The sequence below is a fragment of the Anguilla anguilla genome, chromosome 7 (assembly GCF_013347855.1).
Source record: "Anguilla anguilla isolate fAngAng1 chromosome 7, fAngAng1.pri, whole genome shotgun sequence".
NCBI classification, from domain to species: Eukaryota; Metazoa; Chordata; class Actinopteri; order Anguilliformes; family Anguillidae; genus Anguilla; species Anguilla anguilla.
In genome coordinates, this window is record NC_049207.1 from 29,268,449 (window position 1) to 29,286,675 (window position 18,227).

Consider the following 18,227-nt stretch of genomic DNA (forward strand, 5'->3'; position numbering starts at 1 on the left):
GCGCATTGCGGCTTGTGGAATGTGGGACTTGTAGTTTTTGAACGATTAGCAGCGGAGGGGAAAAAAGATTACGGTAGGTTGTAATCTTTACTCACACACTGTGCTCGGAAATTATTTTTCCAGTTCACACATATCTATTTTTAGGGGCAAATGCGAGTGAAATACTTGCCCTGCTGTTAGCCACCTATCACGCAAGTTGTTGACTCTCAGAAACTTGTCTTCTGATTCTGTTGTGGCTTTGGGTCTGCCGGACCTCTTCCTGTCTCTTTCCTCCAGTTTCAAAGTGCCTTTCGATGGTGCAGGAAACTGTACTCACTGACACCGTGGCTTGCTTTGCAATTTCTCAAAAGGAAAGACCTACACTTTTAAGGGTTATAATGGTCTGTCTGTCTTTCTTTGTTAATTGCCTTTTTCTTGCCATTATGATAGTAATATACTACTTCCTGCAGTGCAGTACTGTCCAAATAATGCTTTGGAGGGTGTAGTAATACAGTCTGTTCCAACACTGATTTTATACAGCCAGAGGGTTTGTAAGTAATCAGCAAAAGTTGGGACACCTGTAGGAATTGTTTGCATCCACTTTCAAGGCTTAATTTACTTCCATTCCTGCAGAAAAGCTGTTACTTGTTCCCTGAAAAAGGCCTTTTTTATGATGGATATTTACATTATTTTTCAGTTTTTGGTAACCTAAACTTTTTTTTTTTTTTATAAACCTCTGGCAGTTTACCACTTACCTTTGTAACATTTCAGTTCATTCACTGGACTTGAACTGCTTAAATTTCAATAAAACTGGGAAAATGAAGTTGTTCTAAAACTGGTGAAGTAACACACTGAGGACCACTTTCCAATTGAAAAGGTTTTATTTTTATGCACAAAGGGAGACTCGCCACGGTGCCTTGACAAGCGCTCCATTCGAATCTCACGAGACAGCCGCAAGTGAGGGTTTAAGGCTGCATTCACACCAGATCAGGCAATGCGGCAAAAACGGCAGTCTTTCCATTTATTTGAATGGGGGTAGTGCATTTAGGCTGCGGCAGTGGGGACCGCATGGGGTGCCGAAAAAAAACGCAGCGGCCTGCGGCAAGAATGTTTAACTAGAATCAACTTTTGCTGGAACGTAACCCGACGTCACGCTGCAGTGGCCAATCACGTAAGTTGTTTAAATTACCATGTAGCAGTCCGCTGTTTACTGAGCAACTGTCAGATGAATTACTGACGCGATTCAAGTATTCTGTTGAGAGTTGTGGTGATTGCCAAGTGTGAACGTTCCCAGGAAGGAAAATACATTGCCCCAGACTTCCCGGGGACACCCAAATGGTCTGCTGCAGGTGACACCCCTTTTATCTGTGGCTATTGTATGTCCTTACGAACAATGATTGAACTATATATGTGACCGTCTGTCTCTAACAATGGGATGCTGTTACAGAATGTGTGGGTGTGTGTGTGGGAATGTGTGTTGAGAATGAAGTTAATACACAGAAAGCAACTTAAAGCTTACCTTAATTGTTCAAACCTATCAACAGTATGGCATACTTAAAAATTTATGAAAATCATTGTGTTTAGAAATGAGGGCATTTTGGATATCAGGCACAAATGACTTGAAAGCCCATAACTTTAAATGTTTAGAATTTGTATGTGATTATATTGTCCTCCAAATCATTGTGATGGCATAAAGGTTTGTCTGTAACTGAGATCATTACTGCAAAAATTGTTTTAGTTTGGGTTCCTTTTGTATTCTGTTCATTCTCTTTGACGCCGGTACAAATTTGCGCAAAAAATGCCGTACAGACTTCATTTGAGACACGGCCAAAATAAGTAAATAAATTAAATTTCCCTAGCAAAAAATATAATATATATATATATAAGTGCCCGAACACAAAATGTGAAAACACCAAAATTTAATGATGTCTTAGTCGTTACAATACAATTCAATAAATAGTACAAACAATCCTCCCACAAACATGTACACTGTGTCAAACACCACCAGTAAATTTTCAACCTGTGGGAAACTCTGGATGTGTCAGTAATTTCTGTCCACAGAAAATTTCATGAACAGATGCTACAGAGGCTACACTGCAAGATGCAAACCACGAGGCTGGTGCAAAAACAGGATGGCCAGGTTTCAGTTTGCTAAGAATCACCTAAAAGATTCTGCAGAATTCTTTTGTAGCAGCTCTAATGAAGCAATTGAAGACCCATGACTAATCCAAAGCACGTGATGTCATTTACACATATACTGACACCTACATACACCTGTACATTTACTGACACTGAGTAGATCCTCCCTGTTACAGGCTCTGATTAAATGATTCCCATATCTTCTCCCCCAAGGTACCGGCAGAGGGTGTGGTGAACAGAGACCTGCCCAGCTGCTGGGAGTGCCCCAAGTGCATTCTGGAAAGAGGCTGCACCTCAGTGGTACTGCTCCCCCAGCCACTCCACCACTCTCCCTCTATAGCCGCTTTTCCACTGTAGTGCCGAACCGTTACCAGGGCCACTCCGTGCCGTTCCGCGCTGCTCAGTACTCGTGGGAACGGTTACGGTTTCTGTTTCCACCATCGGGCTGCTAAAACCAGGACTAGGAAGTATCTAGTGAGGTCAGCAAGTGACGCGGTGGATCAGCGACGGCGTCCCGTTGTGAATGTAATATGCGCCAGTTGTTGTCGTCGCTCCCCATACTGTTTTGTTTTTGTTATGTTATGTTTCGTTGGCTGACGAAACGGACGAGGATTCGGTGTATTTTGGTCTGTTTTGAATGTACCCAGACATCAAAAATGCGCGAAATGTATTTCATAAACGGATTGTCCAAGACAATATATGACCACTCGGTCTCAAAAGGGACATCTCTACGCATAAAACCAATGGTAAGGTTATGTAGCCTATTTATTCAATATTTAGTCCCAGATATTGACTGTAGAATGACATAATATATAATTTTTTAAAACTTTGTCCCGTTTATTTCGTTATTCAGTGAGCAGCGTTTTCACTGCTGTATATCTTATGGCTATTGTCGGGTTTATCTTGTTGCTATGACGGAATATGATTTTTGATTGGCATTTTTATTTATATTTGCTTCTCCACTGACCTAGCTTACGGAAGATGACATGAAGAGACCGTATGCGGAGTCACAAAACTGACGTAATGTGAAACCTATCAGTGAAAACGTCATTAAGCCTGCCCACCCGAACGGTTCTGCTGCACTGAGCACGGTTGTCTAACCGTGCCGAAAATATCATGCTGGGCATGGTTTGTAATCGTTCCGCGCCAAACCGTTTCCAGGTGGAAACACCATTGGAACCGTTCCTCTCCGTGCTCAGAACCGTTCGGCCCTGCAGTGGAAAAGGGGCTTATCTCTCTCCCAGACCTGTAGCTTTATCCTGTCTTTCACATTATTCCTCTCTTTACCCCCCTGCCTCTCTTCCTCCTCCCCTCCCTCTTGCTCTTTTTCTGCTCTTAAGTTCATTATGTAACTATGTATTTTCCTCATTGAGTTAAATGTGTTGCTTATCTTGTTTGACAGTAACTGACTCATGCCCCTTTTATTCTCCCTCATTTTCTCACGCTTTCTCTCTCTCCCCCCTCTTTCCCTCCTGTCTCTCCCCCTCCAGTCCTCCAGTAGCAGTGATGATGACAGCATTGCCTCTGCCTACTCTATCTCCCCGTCTGTGCCCCCCCCAGCTAAGCGCTCTCACAGGGATGGTGTTGGGTACAAGGCTGGTGACAGTGGAGGCGGGGTCAGGGTCTCGCACCGCAGCCAGGGTGCTCTGATCTCCACCCTGTCTGAGCCGCGATCACGCCGCATGGTGCCTCCTCCCTCACACCGGCTGCTATTGCAGCAGCAGCAGAACAGGAGGCGGGCAGGGGCTCTGGAGATGCGCCTCAGGAGGCGGGTGAGAAGAGCCAAAATAGCTTCACCGCTCTGATCAGCTACGTTATGGATGACAGTCATTTCTCAGAGGACCAAAATGGAAGAATTGGTTTCATTTACAGCTGCAGGTTTCCTCACTGAGGCCACAACTTGTTTTAAGTTAGGTGATTTAGTTAGTAGCCAGAATCCCATGAGGTCAGTCACCTGTTTCTAAGGAAGTCACTTGTACACATTTTAGCAATTGTTCAATTTAATTACATTAAGGTTTATAACCCTAGATCACTTTTTAACCTTTTTTTTTTTTAGCTGCAAGCGTGTTTGCATGCCTACTTTATAATGAAAACATTTTGATCCATGTTATCATTTCAACATTTTTTAAATAATATAATTTGGCTAAAAAACCTGGTAGAAAACATCTTGATACTGCCCTCTAACATTTGAAAAATGCTTTCTGCATTTCACTCCGGACCTGCCCAGAAACTTAGAACCTGTTCTCATATTCCACCCAGACAGTACACAAACACATGGACTGTAATTTTTGTCTATGTTAAAACTATATAAATAAACTATAATAATTATACATAATCGAGTAATAAAATATAAATTATCTCTGTCTCCCTGTCTCTTTTCCTCATTCCTGCTTTCTTTTATCTTTCTGTCTCTCCCTGTCTTTCTCTCTCTCTCTCTCACACAGAAGAGAAAGGCTTCCTCTCCAGACTCCTGTTCTCCTAAACTCCACCGGCAAAAACAGGACCACGACAGCTACGAGGGCAGTGACCAGCTGGGGCGAGGCCTGAGAGGTCCCCAGTCCCTGAGGGGGTCAGGGAGACGTCTGCACCGTAGGGGCAGGGCCAGGGGATGCTGGTTATGGAGGGGTTCTGCCTACCAGGCGGGGCAGGGGGGCAGGCTTGCCCGAGACCCGCCCTTGGGCCTGAGCCCTCGACTCAGGATGGGTGTACAGAACAGCCGGGGAGAGAGGGGGAGGGGCTGGGTGCGTCTGAGAGGAGGGGGGCGGAGCCAACGGCGCAGGGTGGAGATGGAGGAAGAAGAGAAGGAGGATGAGGAGGAGGGAGATGAGGAGAGGGAGGAGGAGGGGCAACGTAGGGGGAGGCTGGACAAGGAGAACAGGCCACACCGACGGAGAGGGAGAGTGAGGGAGAATGAGGAAGAGGAGAAAGAAGATTGCAATGGAGGTAGGTGCTGGGGCGGAACAGAAGAGGATGAAGAAGAAGGTGAAGACGGCAGAGAGGCCAAGCCCGATCCGGTTCTGCTGGTTTCGGACTTGAGCGAGGGGCCGGTGAATGGGTCTTACCTGACAGTGACTCTGCAGCGCCCGTCAAAAGCCAAACGTGACCCCAGCGCCATCGTGCCCAAGCTGGAGGCAGCTGTGGCCGCCCGGGCCCCCCCTCTCCCTCCTTTGGGACAGGGCTACGTCCAGTGCAAATCCCTGCTGCGGCCCAAATTCAAACTCAAAAATGGGGTGGAGTCAGTGGTGGGAGGCCATGCCACCAGTTCTGCTTTCGGTCGCTTGGAGCAACGGGGGGTCTCTTCTGAGCCTCGAGTGACATTGTGCCGTCTGGACAAGAATAAGGAGGGATCTTGCCCATCCACTTCCTCTTTCTCCTCCTCCACTTTGGCTATGCCTGCCCCTTCCTCCATCCTCTCTCATCCCTTGCTCAGGGAAGTGGGGAATGAGCCAGGATGTGAGAAGGAGGTGTGGGTGTCGGTGTTCCGCTACCTGACACGAGCCGAACTGTGTCTCTGCATGACCGTCTGCAAGAGCTGGTACAAGTGGTGAGTCCTCCCACAACCGTGACCATGTCCTCTCACTGAAAAATGTACAGCAATTTTTAAAGTTCAGAAGCAGAGCGACATGATCACCAAAATGGAGTGCATTATGCATCACACGCAGGCCAGGCTAACAGTGGGGAAAAATAATCTTTTGCACTCCATTTATTACTGGCAGTCGGGGGTTTATCAAGATTATGAAAATGCCGAAATGTTGTGTGGTGGGCTGTACAAAAACAAGGACAAGAACCCAGATCTGAAGTTTTCCGTGCTCCTGTGTAAAAATCTGCTTTTAACTGACGTTATTACGATGGCTACTTTTAACTAACATTAACATTAGTTGAGAGCGGCTATCATAGCTAACTATAATGTAAAGTTTATGAATAAACTTTTTTTGTGGTTGCCTCAGCAGTTGTTTACCTGTTGCTAGATGAATTATTCTTTTTCATGCAACAAATGTTCTATAAAATAAATATCATTATTTAAATTAAAAACATAAAATAATGATGCAGCCACCATCATAATTAAGTAAGCAATGTTTGAATTACTTTTAGTGCTTTTCACTTACTTTATAACGATTTTTATGATAACTGGCTGGCCATATTGACATTTTTGATGTGGAGTTTAGGAATGTACACTCTACAAAGCCTGTTTGTGTTTGTCACAAAATATAGATACTCTGTAAGGAATAAAGAGCCATAGATATGTAAGTATTAGCCTACAGGTAGGCCAGAAACATGACCTACGTAAGTACGTGAACGCAGACGCTTCAAGCAACGCAAAGCCGGTTTCACGTGTCATTGCGTTCTAAAATGTGTTTCCTGAAATTCTTAATTCAACTTGCGAGCGGTAGTTTCAAGCATCACAGCGAGGGGCATTATAGCAGGTAACAACAGGATGAAGCCATCTTATTTCATTTGTGCTTTTTTTTGCTCAGTCTTTTGCAAATGTCCTAGATCACCCCCGTGTCATTGCGTTCTAAAATGTGTTTCCTGAAATTCTTAATTCAACTTGCGAGCGGCAGTTTCAAGCATCACAGCGAGGGGCATTATAGCAGGTAACAACAGGATGAGGCCATCTTATTTCATTTGTGATTTTTTTTGCTCAGTCTTTTGCAAATGTCCTAGATCACCCCCTTGAGTACTCAGGATTATTATCTCCACATGAACATGAGAAAGCATGTTGAGTATGTGCAACTGAGCCATGCGTCTGTAGTGCTTGGCGTTTTGTCATTTGCGTTCGCGTTCATTACATTACATTTATTTAGCAGACTCTTTTATCCAAAGTGATCATCAACCAGGGGGGAAAGAGAAGAAGAGTTGTGTGTCGTCTGCATAACAGTGATAGGAGACCATGTGAATTAATCACTGAACCAAGAGATTTGGTGTATATGGAGAACAGCAGAGGACCCAGTACAGATCCCTGTGGTACTCCCATAACACAGGGATGAGGAGCGGAGGCAGACCCCATCCAGGTGGTCTGCAAGACAGGAAGCGAACCAAGACAGGGCTGTCCCAGAAATGCCCATCTCAGCCAAGGTGGAGAGGACAATTTTGTGGTTGACTGTGTCGAATGCTGCAGACAGGTCAAGGACAGGACAGAGGAGAGGCATGAGGCTCTTGCAGTGGCGAGTGCCTCCGTCACAGCCAGGTGGGCGGTCTCTGTTGAGTGCCCGGATTGGAAGCCAGACTGGTGAGGGTCTAGCAGGTTGCTCTCATGGAGAAAAGAGGTTAGTTGTTTAAGCCCTGCTTGGACAGAAAAGGTAGAAGCGATACGGGTCGATAATTCATTACATCTGAGGGGTCTGAGGTGGGTTTCTTATGGAGTGGGGTAACGCGAGCCATATTAAAATCAGGGAACATGACCAGAGGCAAGGGAGGAATTAACAATGGAGTACTTGCGTGGCGTACTTGCGTAGGGTGTGATTCAGGCCTTATAGTATGGTAAATTGGGCCTTATTCTGGTGAAATTTACAGTGCAGGACATAACACAATGTTGCCTTGGCTTAGGTTATCTGTTCTGAAGTACACAGTACAGATTTTCTAACTAAAACTGGTTGAACTATTGAGGCCTCCATTCTCTCTCTTTGACTAATATCAGTTTAAAAGGAAAACATGTAATTTACTATCAGGAGCTTGGTAAATGGCAACATGAAATGGTACTATTTCCATGTGCCCTATTGGCTGAAATAGCACCGCATGTACTATGGCTCAACATTTGCAATTGTTGCAATTTGCTTTTCATTCCCCATTCATTCTCTATGGGAATTTTTTCCCAAAAAACTTCAAATATTTGGTAAACTATTTGGAATTTCAAAAACCTTTGAACAAGCACACTGCTCTGAACCAAACTGAATATTATGAAGTTGAATGGCATGTCTAGCTTAAGAGCTGTAGGAGGAATAGGTTGTAGAAATGAAGGCGTAAAGAAAATAAGAAGAAGGATAAGATTAATTAAAGCCGCAAGCGGCGTTGGGAGGGGTCCAAGCATTGGCACCATCGTGCCCCCTATGGAGCGATTTAAAAATGAATTTTTCCTGATTATATACCTTCACCCAACATATCTACTGAATATAATGATGATTGTATAAAATATTGATGACTTATGGCCAATTTTGTGCTAAGAGACGCTGTCGGATGACTTAGTTGCGTCGCCATGGATGTGTCCTAGCCGCTTCCCGTAAAGGCCTTTACTATGTCATAACACTTAGATGGCATGTCGTAACACATATATGGCCCGGCTTGTATGTACAGCTGCAGCGCTGCCATGCCGCAACTAAAAAGAGGCGTCACACTAGTGTTGTCACGATACCAAAATTTTGACTTTGATACCGATACCAGGTTTATCACGATACTCGATACTGAAACAATATTGATTCAATACTCGGTACCTAACAATACTGAAAATACCTTAATAGATCAGAAACCTAATGTCCAAAAGGGTTGACCTCATTTTCAAATTCACGGTTTATTAAAAACCTGGTTTATTAACAACCTTTAAGTTGAAGCCTGTTCAACATATTAATAATGTAGCGACTACTTAAAACAAACTAAAAGTCACTGAGAGGCTAAGTGTATGACACGCAAAATTCAGAGACTGAGCAAAATACGTTTATTACTTTAGCAAATAAATCCAAATTGTACCATATAACGATAGCGGCCAACAAAAGAGTACTTGCTCCCCACTCACCCCCTCTCTGTGTCTTCATACAGGTGAACAGGTGACCATATAATTTGCCTTACCGCCACCCATACCCACGTGACAAAACTACCATAACACCCAGTGGTGGTGCACAACACAAAATACAATAGAGAAGGAGACAAAAATATTTACATGGCTCTTACAAATAAGCATAGGCCTATAGTGTTACAACACTAAACAATAGAAACATATATTAAATATATTTCAAAAATTAAACAATTGTAAACTAAATAATCTTTAAACAGGTCTTTCACTTTTAAATAGATCTAAAAACAGCATATTTTAATAACAATACAGCATCTTCCTATAATAACATATTTCCAAATTAGAACACCTATTACTACTGAATTGAACTGAGTCGAAGCTTACGCTGTATCAACGAGGCAGTGCACAAGCGCAACGTCACCTCACTTGGCAACCTTAGTTGCTACTGCCATCTAGTGAAGATTCTGACAAATTACACTTTTCATCCTGTCAACCAGGAATGTGGAAGACACATTTCCCTGGCTTTTATATTTGACACAAAACTACCGAACGTCAGAAAATTCTAATACCGAACCGTTTCCTTTTTTTTTAAGTACCGAAAAAGTGCTGAAGTTTCGGTACACTGTGCAACACTACGTCAGACACATATTCCAATCCATTGCTCAGCTTAGCAGAGAATGTACATTTCAGAGCGCCTCAGAGACAGATAGAATAATAATACATATGTCAAATAATAAATACGACATTGAAAAAAAACGAAACAAAAACGAAATATCAGCTCGTCATCTCTGCAAGCTGCGCGCAGAGTAGCCTACCTTATCATTTATTTCGACATTGGCAGACTACAGCATAAATTGCGTGTCTTGTTTATATTCAATATTAGTAATTGCAGAGAGAAACTGCAGCTACACAAGAAAGTTTGTTATATTATGGTAGCAACGGAACGAAGCGGACTATATATATCGGCTATATTGACCGTCATTGTTTTATTATACCAGTGTGTTTTTGTGCGTTTGTAGAGAAACTCAAATACTATCAATAAAAATGGTTTAGCTGTATCTCAGCATAATGGCGGATGGGGATGGGACTATATGAAAACAATTTTCAACCGTCAACCACGTTTTGGCAATGTTCCAACACTCGTCATCACTGTTGCATGCTTCACAAAAACTATTACACTACTAACTAATGCTTACATTACAGTGTGAAATATCGACTAACTTATTTAAAGACACTCAATTTCAAAAATAACGTATTTAACCAAAATATTTTGAGCAGTAATACTTACATAGCAATGATGAAATTTTATCTGTGTTCAGTAGATAGAGACAGAGACAGTAAATCAGTGGTAGAGTTATATCCGCTTCTGTTTTGAAAACGATGTCAGATAGATCTATCAGCAAACATATGGCTTAGCTATACCCAGAAGTCCTCAATAATAATAATAGTATTTTCCAAGAAATTACAAAAAATCGTTGACAACGTTTCGTTAGGTACAGTGTCTTTTACTTCTACCACATAGTGAATGCATAAGTGAATGCAATGATAACATTTTCAGTTACGCTGACCTAAAAAACGCTATTCCAAAAGCTAAATTGTACATCGTTAGAAAGCTTATACTCTCACCTACTGAATAAATGATTTGTCAATAAAGCCAGATTTGACAATACATTTTACAAGAAAGTATTTTATTATGTTCTCTATTTTTTATATTTTGCAGTACATTCTAATAGAGATGTTACATAGCTGCCTACCTTGGTGATTTGAGTACTAACAGCTCTACCTTATGGAGTATCTTGAGCCAGTATAATGTGAGTTTGGGTGTGCTACACCAGGTGCTTGATTTTTACATAATACCCAGTGATTCTTTGTTGAGTGGTTAATTGAAAAAAAGAAAACTAATTGGGTTTATTGCGTCAGGCACTGTCAAGAACATAGAGGAACAGAAAAATAAAGAAAAAATGATAATACATAGTCTATGAAAAAAAGTTGTGTAAAATTGATCTTTGTAGGTGAAAAGTCGGGGAGCGGGGGCCCACCAATATAATTTCAGGGGGCCCAGAATTCCTAGCAACAGCCCTGCTGATCGCTAAAGTTGTATGCTAATTTCTGTAGTCATGATATACATGGTAAATGCAGGACGAGTCTGGTTTGTTGGCTGGACCGCAACAGTGGGGCCAGCCATACAAATGCGAATGTCTGTGATTGAGTGTCTCAGTGATCTGACTGAGTGATGAAGTTACACCATTGGTCGGCTGAGTTATGAAGTTACACCACTGGTCGGCCGGATCACGTGTGTTAGGTCCAGCCATATACTTGGTTTTAACCTGGTTTAGTTTTAGCTACCATTTAAACTGACTATGACGGGAAGATATCTAAATGAAGAGGAATAAACTAGTAGTTTAAATTGAATCGAGAAATGCATGAAAGAAGCTCAGCGTAAGTCGTTTGGTAGCCTACTACCCCCATAAATAGTTTTTCTTTTCTTTTCTTTTCTTTTGTGAGAAATAAACGGCAAGTTCGCCAGCTAACCGCATTTAACAACAAACATGTTATCACTAACGTTAGCCTTCATGGAGATCACACATCGTTAGACTTAAGGTAAAAGTAGAGTGGGTAATTTACAGACTTTTTGTCCCGCTAACATTTATTTATCTGTTTTCCCGTTGTGACTGATTCATTTTCGTGGCTTGCTAGCAAACTCTGCTCCGACTGCTACTGATGGGTGTGAAGTCAGGGTTACATAAAGTTAACGTTAGTCTATAGGTCCCAAAGTAACGTTTAATTATTGCTAAATATTTCAAACTTGAATTTTGTGTTTTGTAAAGTGTTAGTCTAACTAGTTAGCTAGGTGGTGTAGTTAGTTGTCTGACGCTATCGTTAAGAGGGCAAGAGGTCTAATTTACTGTTGAAATTAGCCCAGTTTAATTTAGCAAACGTTATCCTAATAGTTACAAGCAAGTGAACTAATCATCCAGGTTATGTTAGCTGTATCGCACCACTGTACAACCGTGTCTGTGCTATCGCTGTTTTCTTTGTATTAGTCATGATTTAGCTGTGCACTTTAACCCGAAGTTAGTCTACAATAGACAAGTTTACGAATTAAGTTGGCAATAATGCCGCGATCTGCTTTACTCGAGTGTATAGATTGGACGGCTGATCTATTTATTTATGTAGATTGTTTATTATATTATTATTATATTATATAAAGTATTTGCACTGAACTTTTTTTTGGCTGGACCGCAACAGCGGGGCCAGCCCTACAAACGTGAATGTCTGACTGAGTGACAGACATATACTACATATACTACGACCTGGTCTTGTTTACTGTTGTGCTGCCGCAAGCAGAGAGGTGGACAATGGTTTTCTGTCTTATCCCTCTTTCCCTGGCGCAGGAGCTGTGATAAGCGTCTGTGGACACGGATCGATTTGAGTCGCTGCCACTCCATCAGCCCCCAAGCCCTGTCGGGGGTAATCAAACGCCAGCCCGTCTCCCTGGACCTGTCCTGGACCTCCATCTCTAAGAAACAACTCACCTGGCTCATCAACCGTCTCCCAGGTAACTCCAGTTAGCCTGTCCATCTCATCTGTGCCAGCATTCCTGACCGTGAGTGAGCATTACTGTACATGTGCTTCATATTGTGTCAGACATCCAGGCTGTTTTTGTAATTGTCAGTGAAACATTTTAGCTTCTGTACTGATCCCAAGAGGAAACTGGCCAGGTAGTGTGTTACTTAGCAACGTACCACCCCCATTTTTCTGCTTTGCCCTAGGTCTGAAGGACCTCACGGTTTCGGGGTGCTCTTGGTCCTTGGTTTCGGCCCTCAGCTCCCCCAGCTGTCCCCTACTGCGGACCCTGGACCTGCGCTGGGCCGAGGGGGTGAAGGACATGCAGATGCGAGACCTGCTGACTCCACCAGGTCAGATTTATAAAGCCAGACTGGTGAAGAAATTTCCAGAAACAAGGGAATCTGGGATTCTCTGAAAGAGACATACCTATAGAAATCACATTTTAGAGTATTTACAGGTGTACGAAGAGAGACCAGTTTCTCAGGTAGATTAGTTAAGTTTATGTTTATGTAAAACGGCTGAAACTGGGGCACTGGCTGTGTACTATGTGTGGATGTGGGTGAGTGAATTTGCCGTGCTCTGTCGTCCCTCTGCATCGCAGGCTGCGATAACCGCAGCAAGCTCAGGAACCTGCAGTCGTTCCGGCTGGCGGGGTTGGAGATCAGCGACTCCACGCTGAGACTCATCATCAGGCACATGCCCCTGCTGGCGCGGCTGGACCTGGCCCACTGCCGCGGAATCACTGACCAGTCCATCAACCTGCTGACCGCTGTGGGCTCCTCTACCCGCAACACACTCGCAGAGATCAACCTGGCCGGTAGGGTGCAGAGGGAGAGCTTGCGTGCGTACTTCTACTGTCATTAAAGTTGTAAATTGTTCGATTGAGGATCACCTACTCAGACATTCATGTACATGTTATTAAAATAAATTATAATTAAGATATATTTCCATGAACCCAGCATTTTTCAAACTGTGTACAACATCCACAGTGAATGTATACATTTTATATACATATACCTTGCTCATGCAGGTATACGTGTTTGTGTGTGAATGTGGAGAGATGTATCCATTCCTCTCCATTTTCCTGTGTTTGCATGTGTGGCTCTCTCTAAGGCCCCTCCCCTCTGCCCCGCCTCCCCAGGATGCAGTAAGCTGACAGACACCTGCCTGTCATACCTGCGCCGTGTCACCAGCCTGTCCCTTCTGGACCTGCGGTGCTGCGAGCACATCACACGCCAGGCCTGCGAGAGCTTCATCTACGAGCTGTCTGTCAATGCCCTCTACTGCCTGTCTGAGGACAAGCTCATCCAGAGGATATCATAGAGCCAAAATGGCAGGGTGGTGGCTGGGGATACTTGAGCCAAAATGGTGGCCTGGTAGCTGCATACGGACACAGTAGAGGGAGCAATCTGGCTGAGGGAGGACACACAAGACAAGAGGGCCTCGACTGTCATTTCCCAAACTGACAGAGTGACTACAAATTAAATTGAGGGGAAAAAATGAATGACTCCTTGGAGTGAGAAAGAGTTGGGACGGACCTGGAGAGGGAGAGACTCATGAAGGACCCTACAGTGACCTGAAACTCGGAGAGAAAGGATGAGACTGTAAAGGAGGAGAGAGAGCTCTCCAAGTTGTCTCACCTCTGGGGTGGAGGACTGGCCTGGTGCAAAGGGAATCGGCCAAAATTTATGTAAAAGCCAAGCGATCAGTGACGTCGAAATAGAAGTCCCAAAGAATGATGTGTGACAGGGTAGGGGGAGGGAGGGCAGCGGGAGTTCTACACTCAAGCTGTTTTGTGAGAGAGGCCATTTTACGAGTGGGGGTATTCCCAGAATATTCATCTTTGACCTCATCTAGGGTTCAGCAAAGGTACTGCCGTTACTTTGGGGGGATTCATTCACTGAGCAAGTGACGGAGGCCAGTGATCCTGGTACTGCATACTTTATCAGGCTTGAGCGCAGTGGTGTGACCATATTGTTAATATTTCAGTCATAAAAGCAGCTGTGGGAGGAAAGAAAAAAAAAGTATGAGCAAAAAATATAGGGTGCTACCATTCCTTCTAACATTTCCCAGTACCAAGGAATATTTGGTTTTGAATCTTCAGCTGTTTTATTTTCAAAAAATGTCAGAATTTCTTTTCTTTTTTTTTACAGCACAAGGGCTAAATGTCCCATTTCTCCATTTGTTCTCCTTTTCCTGCCAATAACCTTTTCCTCAATTTTTAGAGGGATGTTTCTTTTTACCCTGCGTGCTCTCAGTCTTTCTAAGTATATAAAAATTGATATAAATATGTACTTTTGTTTATATTTGTTTTCTCCTAGTATACAGTGACTGATAAAAACGGAATTATGTAGCATTATAATTATTTTCTGAATTTGTGTTTTTCCAACAAAATAAAAAAGACTAAATAACAGTTGCTGACATTTGTTTAAAAAAGAAAAAAGTAACTGCAAGAGATTGGTGCTGTGAGCCTGAGGGTGCAGTGGGTCCAACTCGGCCTCAGGAAACACCAGGTTTCCATCATTGGGACGTTTCTTCCCTGTGTACTGAATGTGACTGGCTAAGCAGCACTAAACTCCACTTTCCCCAGAAAATTAAATTTGTTCATAATCCTCTACACCCAGATGTAATCTGTTTCTGGTGGAGGGAGGCACCGTTAACCCACAATGACATGGTACGTGGTGTGCAGGAATTGTGTTCTTCAGCTATGCATCCTCATTTACAGTTAAGGCATTTGGCAGACGCCTTCAGCCTAAGCAACTTACAGTAAGCACATTTAACAGTAAGCAAAGACATAGACATAGGAAAATCTAAAATCAAGGTGCATGCCTCAAGTCTTGCAAGATAAAGGGCAAGAAGGGTTCTTTTTTTAACAGAAACCTTGAGGTGTAGCCTACTGATTTCACAAATTAATTCTAGCTCCCGGTTGAAGATTTGTGCTTATTAGCAATTCCAGGTGATTGGAGCAAAATACTGGGGAGGACTTTTGCTTTCTGAACCTGGATTTTCCACCTCTGATGGCTTGCAAATATTTGCTGTTAGTGTCCACAGCATTGTTAAGACAAGAATTCCAGTTCTGTCTTCTGTGGTGTTTTCTTCTCTCAGTAACTCTCTCTCTCAGATGGGGTAAATGTGTTGATTTTATGTGTTAATAATAATAGCATTTAGCGAATTTCAATACTTTATGAAAGCCCGTCTGACATTGTTTTCTATTGCTGAAAAATGATTGCTACCCATTGGAAAATAAATACTGTGCCTTTAAGAATTGAAGGGAATATTGACATAGTGCTTAGTGGGCATGCCTAGTGGCCTGTTAAGAAAGGGGAGTCCTGTCCGATAGGTTCGCCATGATAGAAAGATTTAATCGTGTCTTTACAAGTTTGCATTTGTTAGCCAAATTAAAAATAAATTGTTTGACAGAAAAGTAGCCAAATTAAATGGGGGGAAACAAGTGAAGTCAGGTAGCTAGCTAGCACTACTACGTTCCCCATCTTTTTTTAGATAATTTCACTACCTTTTATTTTACTACTTTTCTGTCCAAATTATTAATCCATAGTTTGTCTAACAAATATGATCAAACTTTGGTATAATTCTTCTATTGAGGCAAACCTATTGTATAGGACACAACTTCTGAAAATCTGTATCTGGACCACATACACCTGAAATAAACTTTGCTCACACCTTCTCCTGACAGGAGCTGTGAGGGAGAGAAAACTTTGTAGTTCTGTATCAGATTTTCTTACATGGAGGAAGAAACCTAAGATAGATTTACAGACAGCAGTAGATTGGGATGGCAGGTATTCCACCTTGCGAACTTACGGCTTGGTGGGTCGGCATGCCCCATATCTATACAGCACTTAGAGTTTGGCACTTTTCAGGCTTCCCTAAAGAAATGACCACAGCCCTTAAAAACATTAATTTCTGTACCCCCATTTCAACAGATCGAATTCGCTAACAACTTCCTTAGGCAACTTGCCTTAGGCAATCACACTACTATTATTGCACATATTTATTTATTATTATTAGTGTGGTGGCCTTAGGCAATCACACTACTATTATCTCACATATTATTATTAGTGTGGTTGCCTTAGGCAATCACACTACTATTATCTCACATATTTCTCACATTATTTTTATTCTTTCCACCCATTTTTTGGACCGCTACTCCTCCCAGAGTTTTCGCACCACATACACGTGCAATATGTCAAATCGAGCGGCTTCATCGGGAATGGTGTGCTATTACTTTGTGGAAAGTTTCGCTGCACGGTTTTTGAGAAATATGACTGTTTTGGGGGGATTTTTCCCATAGAGAATGAATGGGGAATGTGACGTCATACACGTGTGAGTGATTAAGTCACAGCATTGGTCGGCTTTGCACGCGTGATGCAGTAGGTTTTGACCTGCTTTATCTACTGGGAATTCAGAATCCAGATGCGGTGCATATCTCCCTTTTCGTCGTAATTACAGAAAACACACATTCGTAAACTTCAAATGATTTATACCACAATGTAGATAGAACCTTGACGAAGACGTACATGCACGGATTGTGTTGTTCAAACGAGGTTTCCTGGCGACTTAGCCACCAGAATGAATATAGCTGAATGCGGAAGTGAACGCGATAAAAACGGTATTCCAAATGAAAAATTACAAATGAAAACGCTGTCAGCTAGGTATATCAACAAACATATGGCTCAGGCATACCCAGAAGTCGTCAATAATAATAGTATTTCACAAGATATTATATATATATGCTCTCAGCTACTGAATAAACGAATTTTCAAACAAGCCAGACTTTGCGTCTTTGCGTGCTAGTGCTAACAAAGAGCGAATGCGTTCTATGAGATGATGACATAGCTTTCGGTTGACCTAAAAAAACGATATTCCAAAACCTAAAATAGACGTGCTGTTATACCTGGTTAGAAAGCTTATGCTCTCAGCTACTGAATAAACGAATTTTCAAACAAGCCAGACTTTACTAAAAAGTGCAACAACGCCGTCAACAAAACGTGTGCAGCTGCTTCAGGTCCGGTCTTACTCCAGAAAAAGACGTCAGCTTGTAATACCACACATACTGCATTGAGTGTTCTGTAACTTTGTAGTACAAACTGGCTTTATCTACACTTCATCGATCCAACAGGTGATAGAATAAGCTTTCTAACTATGTATAATATGTCACATTTTACTTTTGTAGTACCGTTTTATATTCCAGCGAGTTGTAAACTTTGGTCTCTTTATAACTGCATTGAGGCTAACAGGTAATAGACTATCCTCTGTCTATGAGTTGGTATCTAAGGTAACAGATTAAACTCTGAATTGCAGCCCAGTTAAATGTTTTTAGTTGAATGGTAAAAATGAGCTGAACTTAACGTAAAACCATCAATCAATCAAATTAATCTCCCTAGACCTGTCTTGCTTTTTAAAATGGTGCGGTCGCGCAGTGTAGATATAGGGTTTTTCCAAGACCCTCTGAACTGGCCAGCTAGCTTTGTGATTCGCCGTCACTCGTCACAGCATACCTTGAGTAAAACACTGATCTCAAGTATTGATGAAGGGTTAATTTAGCTCTGAATACGTGTGTTGCAAATTAACTCGTTGCCGTGATGTTATATCATGTATACCATACTATGTCTCTGCTCATGCTACAGAAACTGTTCACTACGTTCAGCACTAAGTCGACTTTGCGTTGGCGGCAACCACACTTCACAATTTCTGCAGGAATTGTCTAGTTATTATTAGGGGTCCAAGCAGCGAAGCTGGTGGAACCCTATTGTGTTTGTTAGGATTATTATTATTATTCTTATTTTTCTTCGCTAAA

General features: G+C 42.4%; 1 protein-coding gene across 4 annotated transcripts in view; it reads left to right on the top strand.

Moving 5' to 3' along the window:
- kdm2ab (lysine (K)-specific demethylase 2Ab) overlaps positions 1-15,682 on the top strand; it is a 64,835-nt gene extending 49,153 nt beyond the window's left edge. For 2 of the 4 annotated variants that reach the window (XM_035427408.1, XM_035427407.1), the window contains 7 exons: positions 2,332-2,418; positions 3,609-3,890; positions 4,563-5,662; positions 12,238-12,401; positions 12,616-12,762; positions 13,014-13,253; positions 13,554-15,682. In XM_035427408.1, coding sequence (XP_035283299.1) covers positions 2,332-2,418; positions 3,609-3,890; positions 4,563-5,662; positions 12,238-12,401; positions 12,616-12,762; positions 13,014-13,253; positions 13,554-13,735 — 2,202 coding nt within the window. In that variant the 3' untranslated portion in view covers positions 13,736-15,682. The remainder of the gene's footprint in view (positions 1-2,331; positions 2,419-3,608; positions 3,891-4,562; positions 5,663-12,237; positions 12,402-12,615; positions 12,763-13,013; positions 13,254-13,553) is intronic. The other 2 variants (XM_035427410.1, XM_035427409.1) reach the window with 1 other exon arrangement.
- The last annotated feature ends 2,545 nt before the right edge of the window (positions 15,683-18,227 follow it).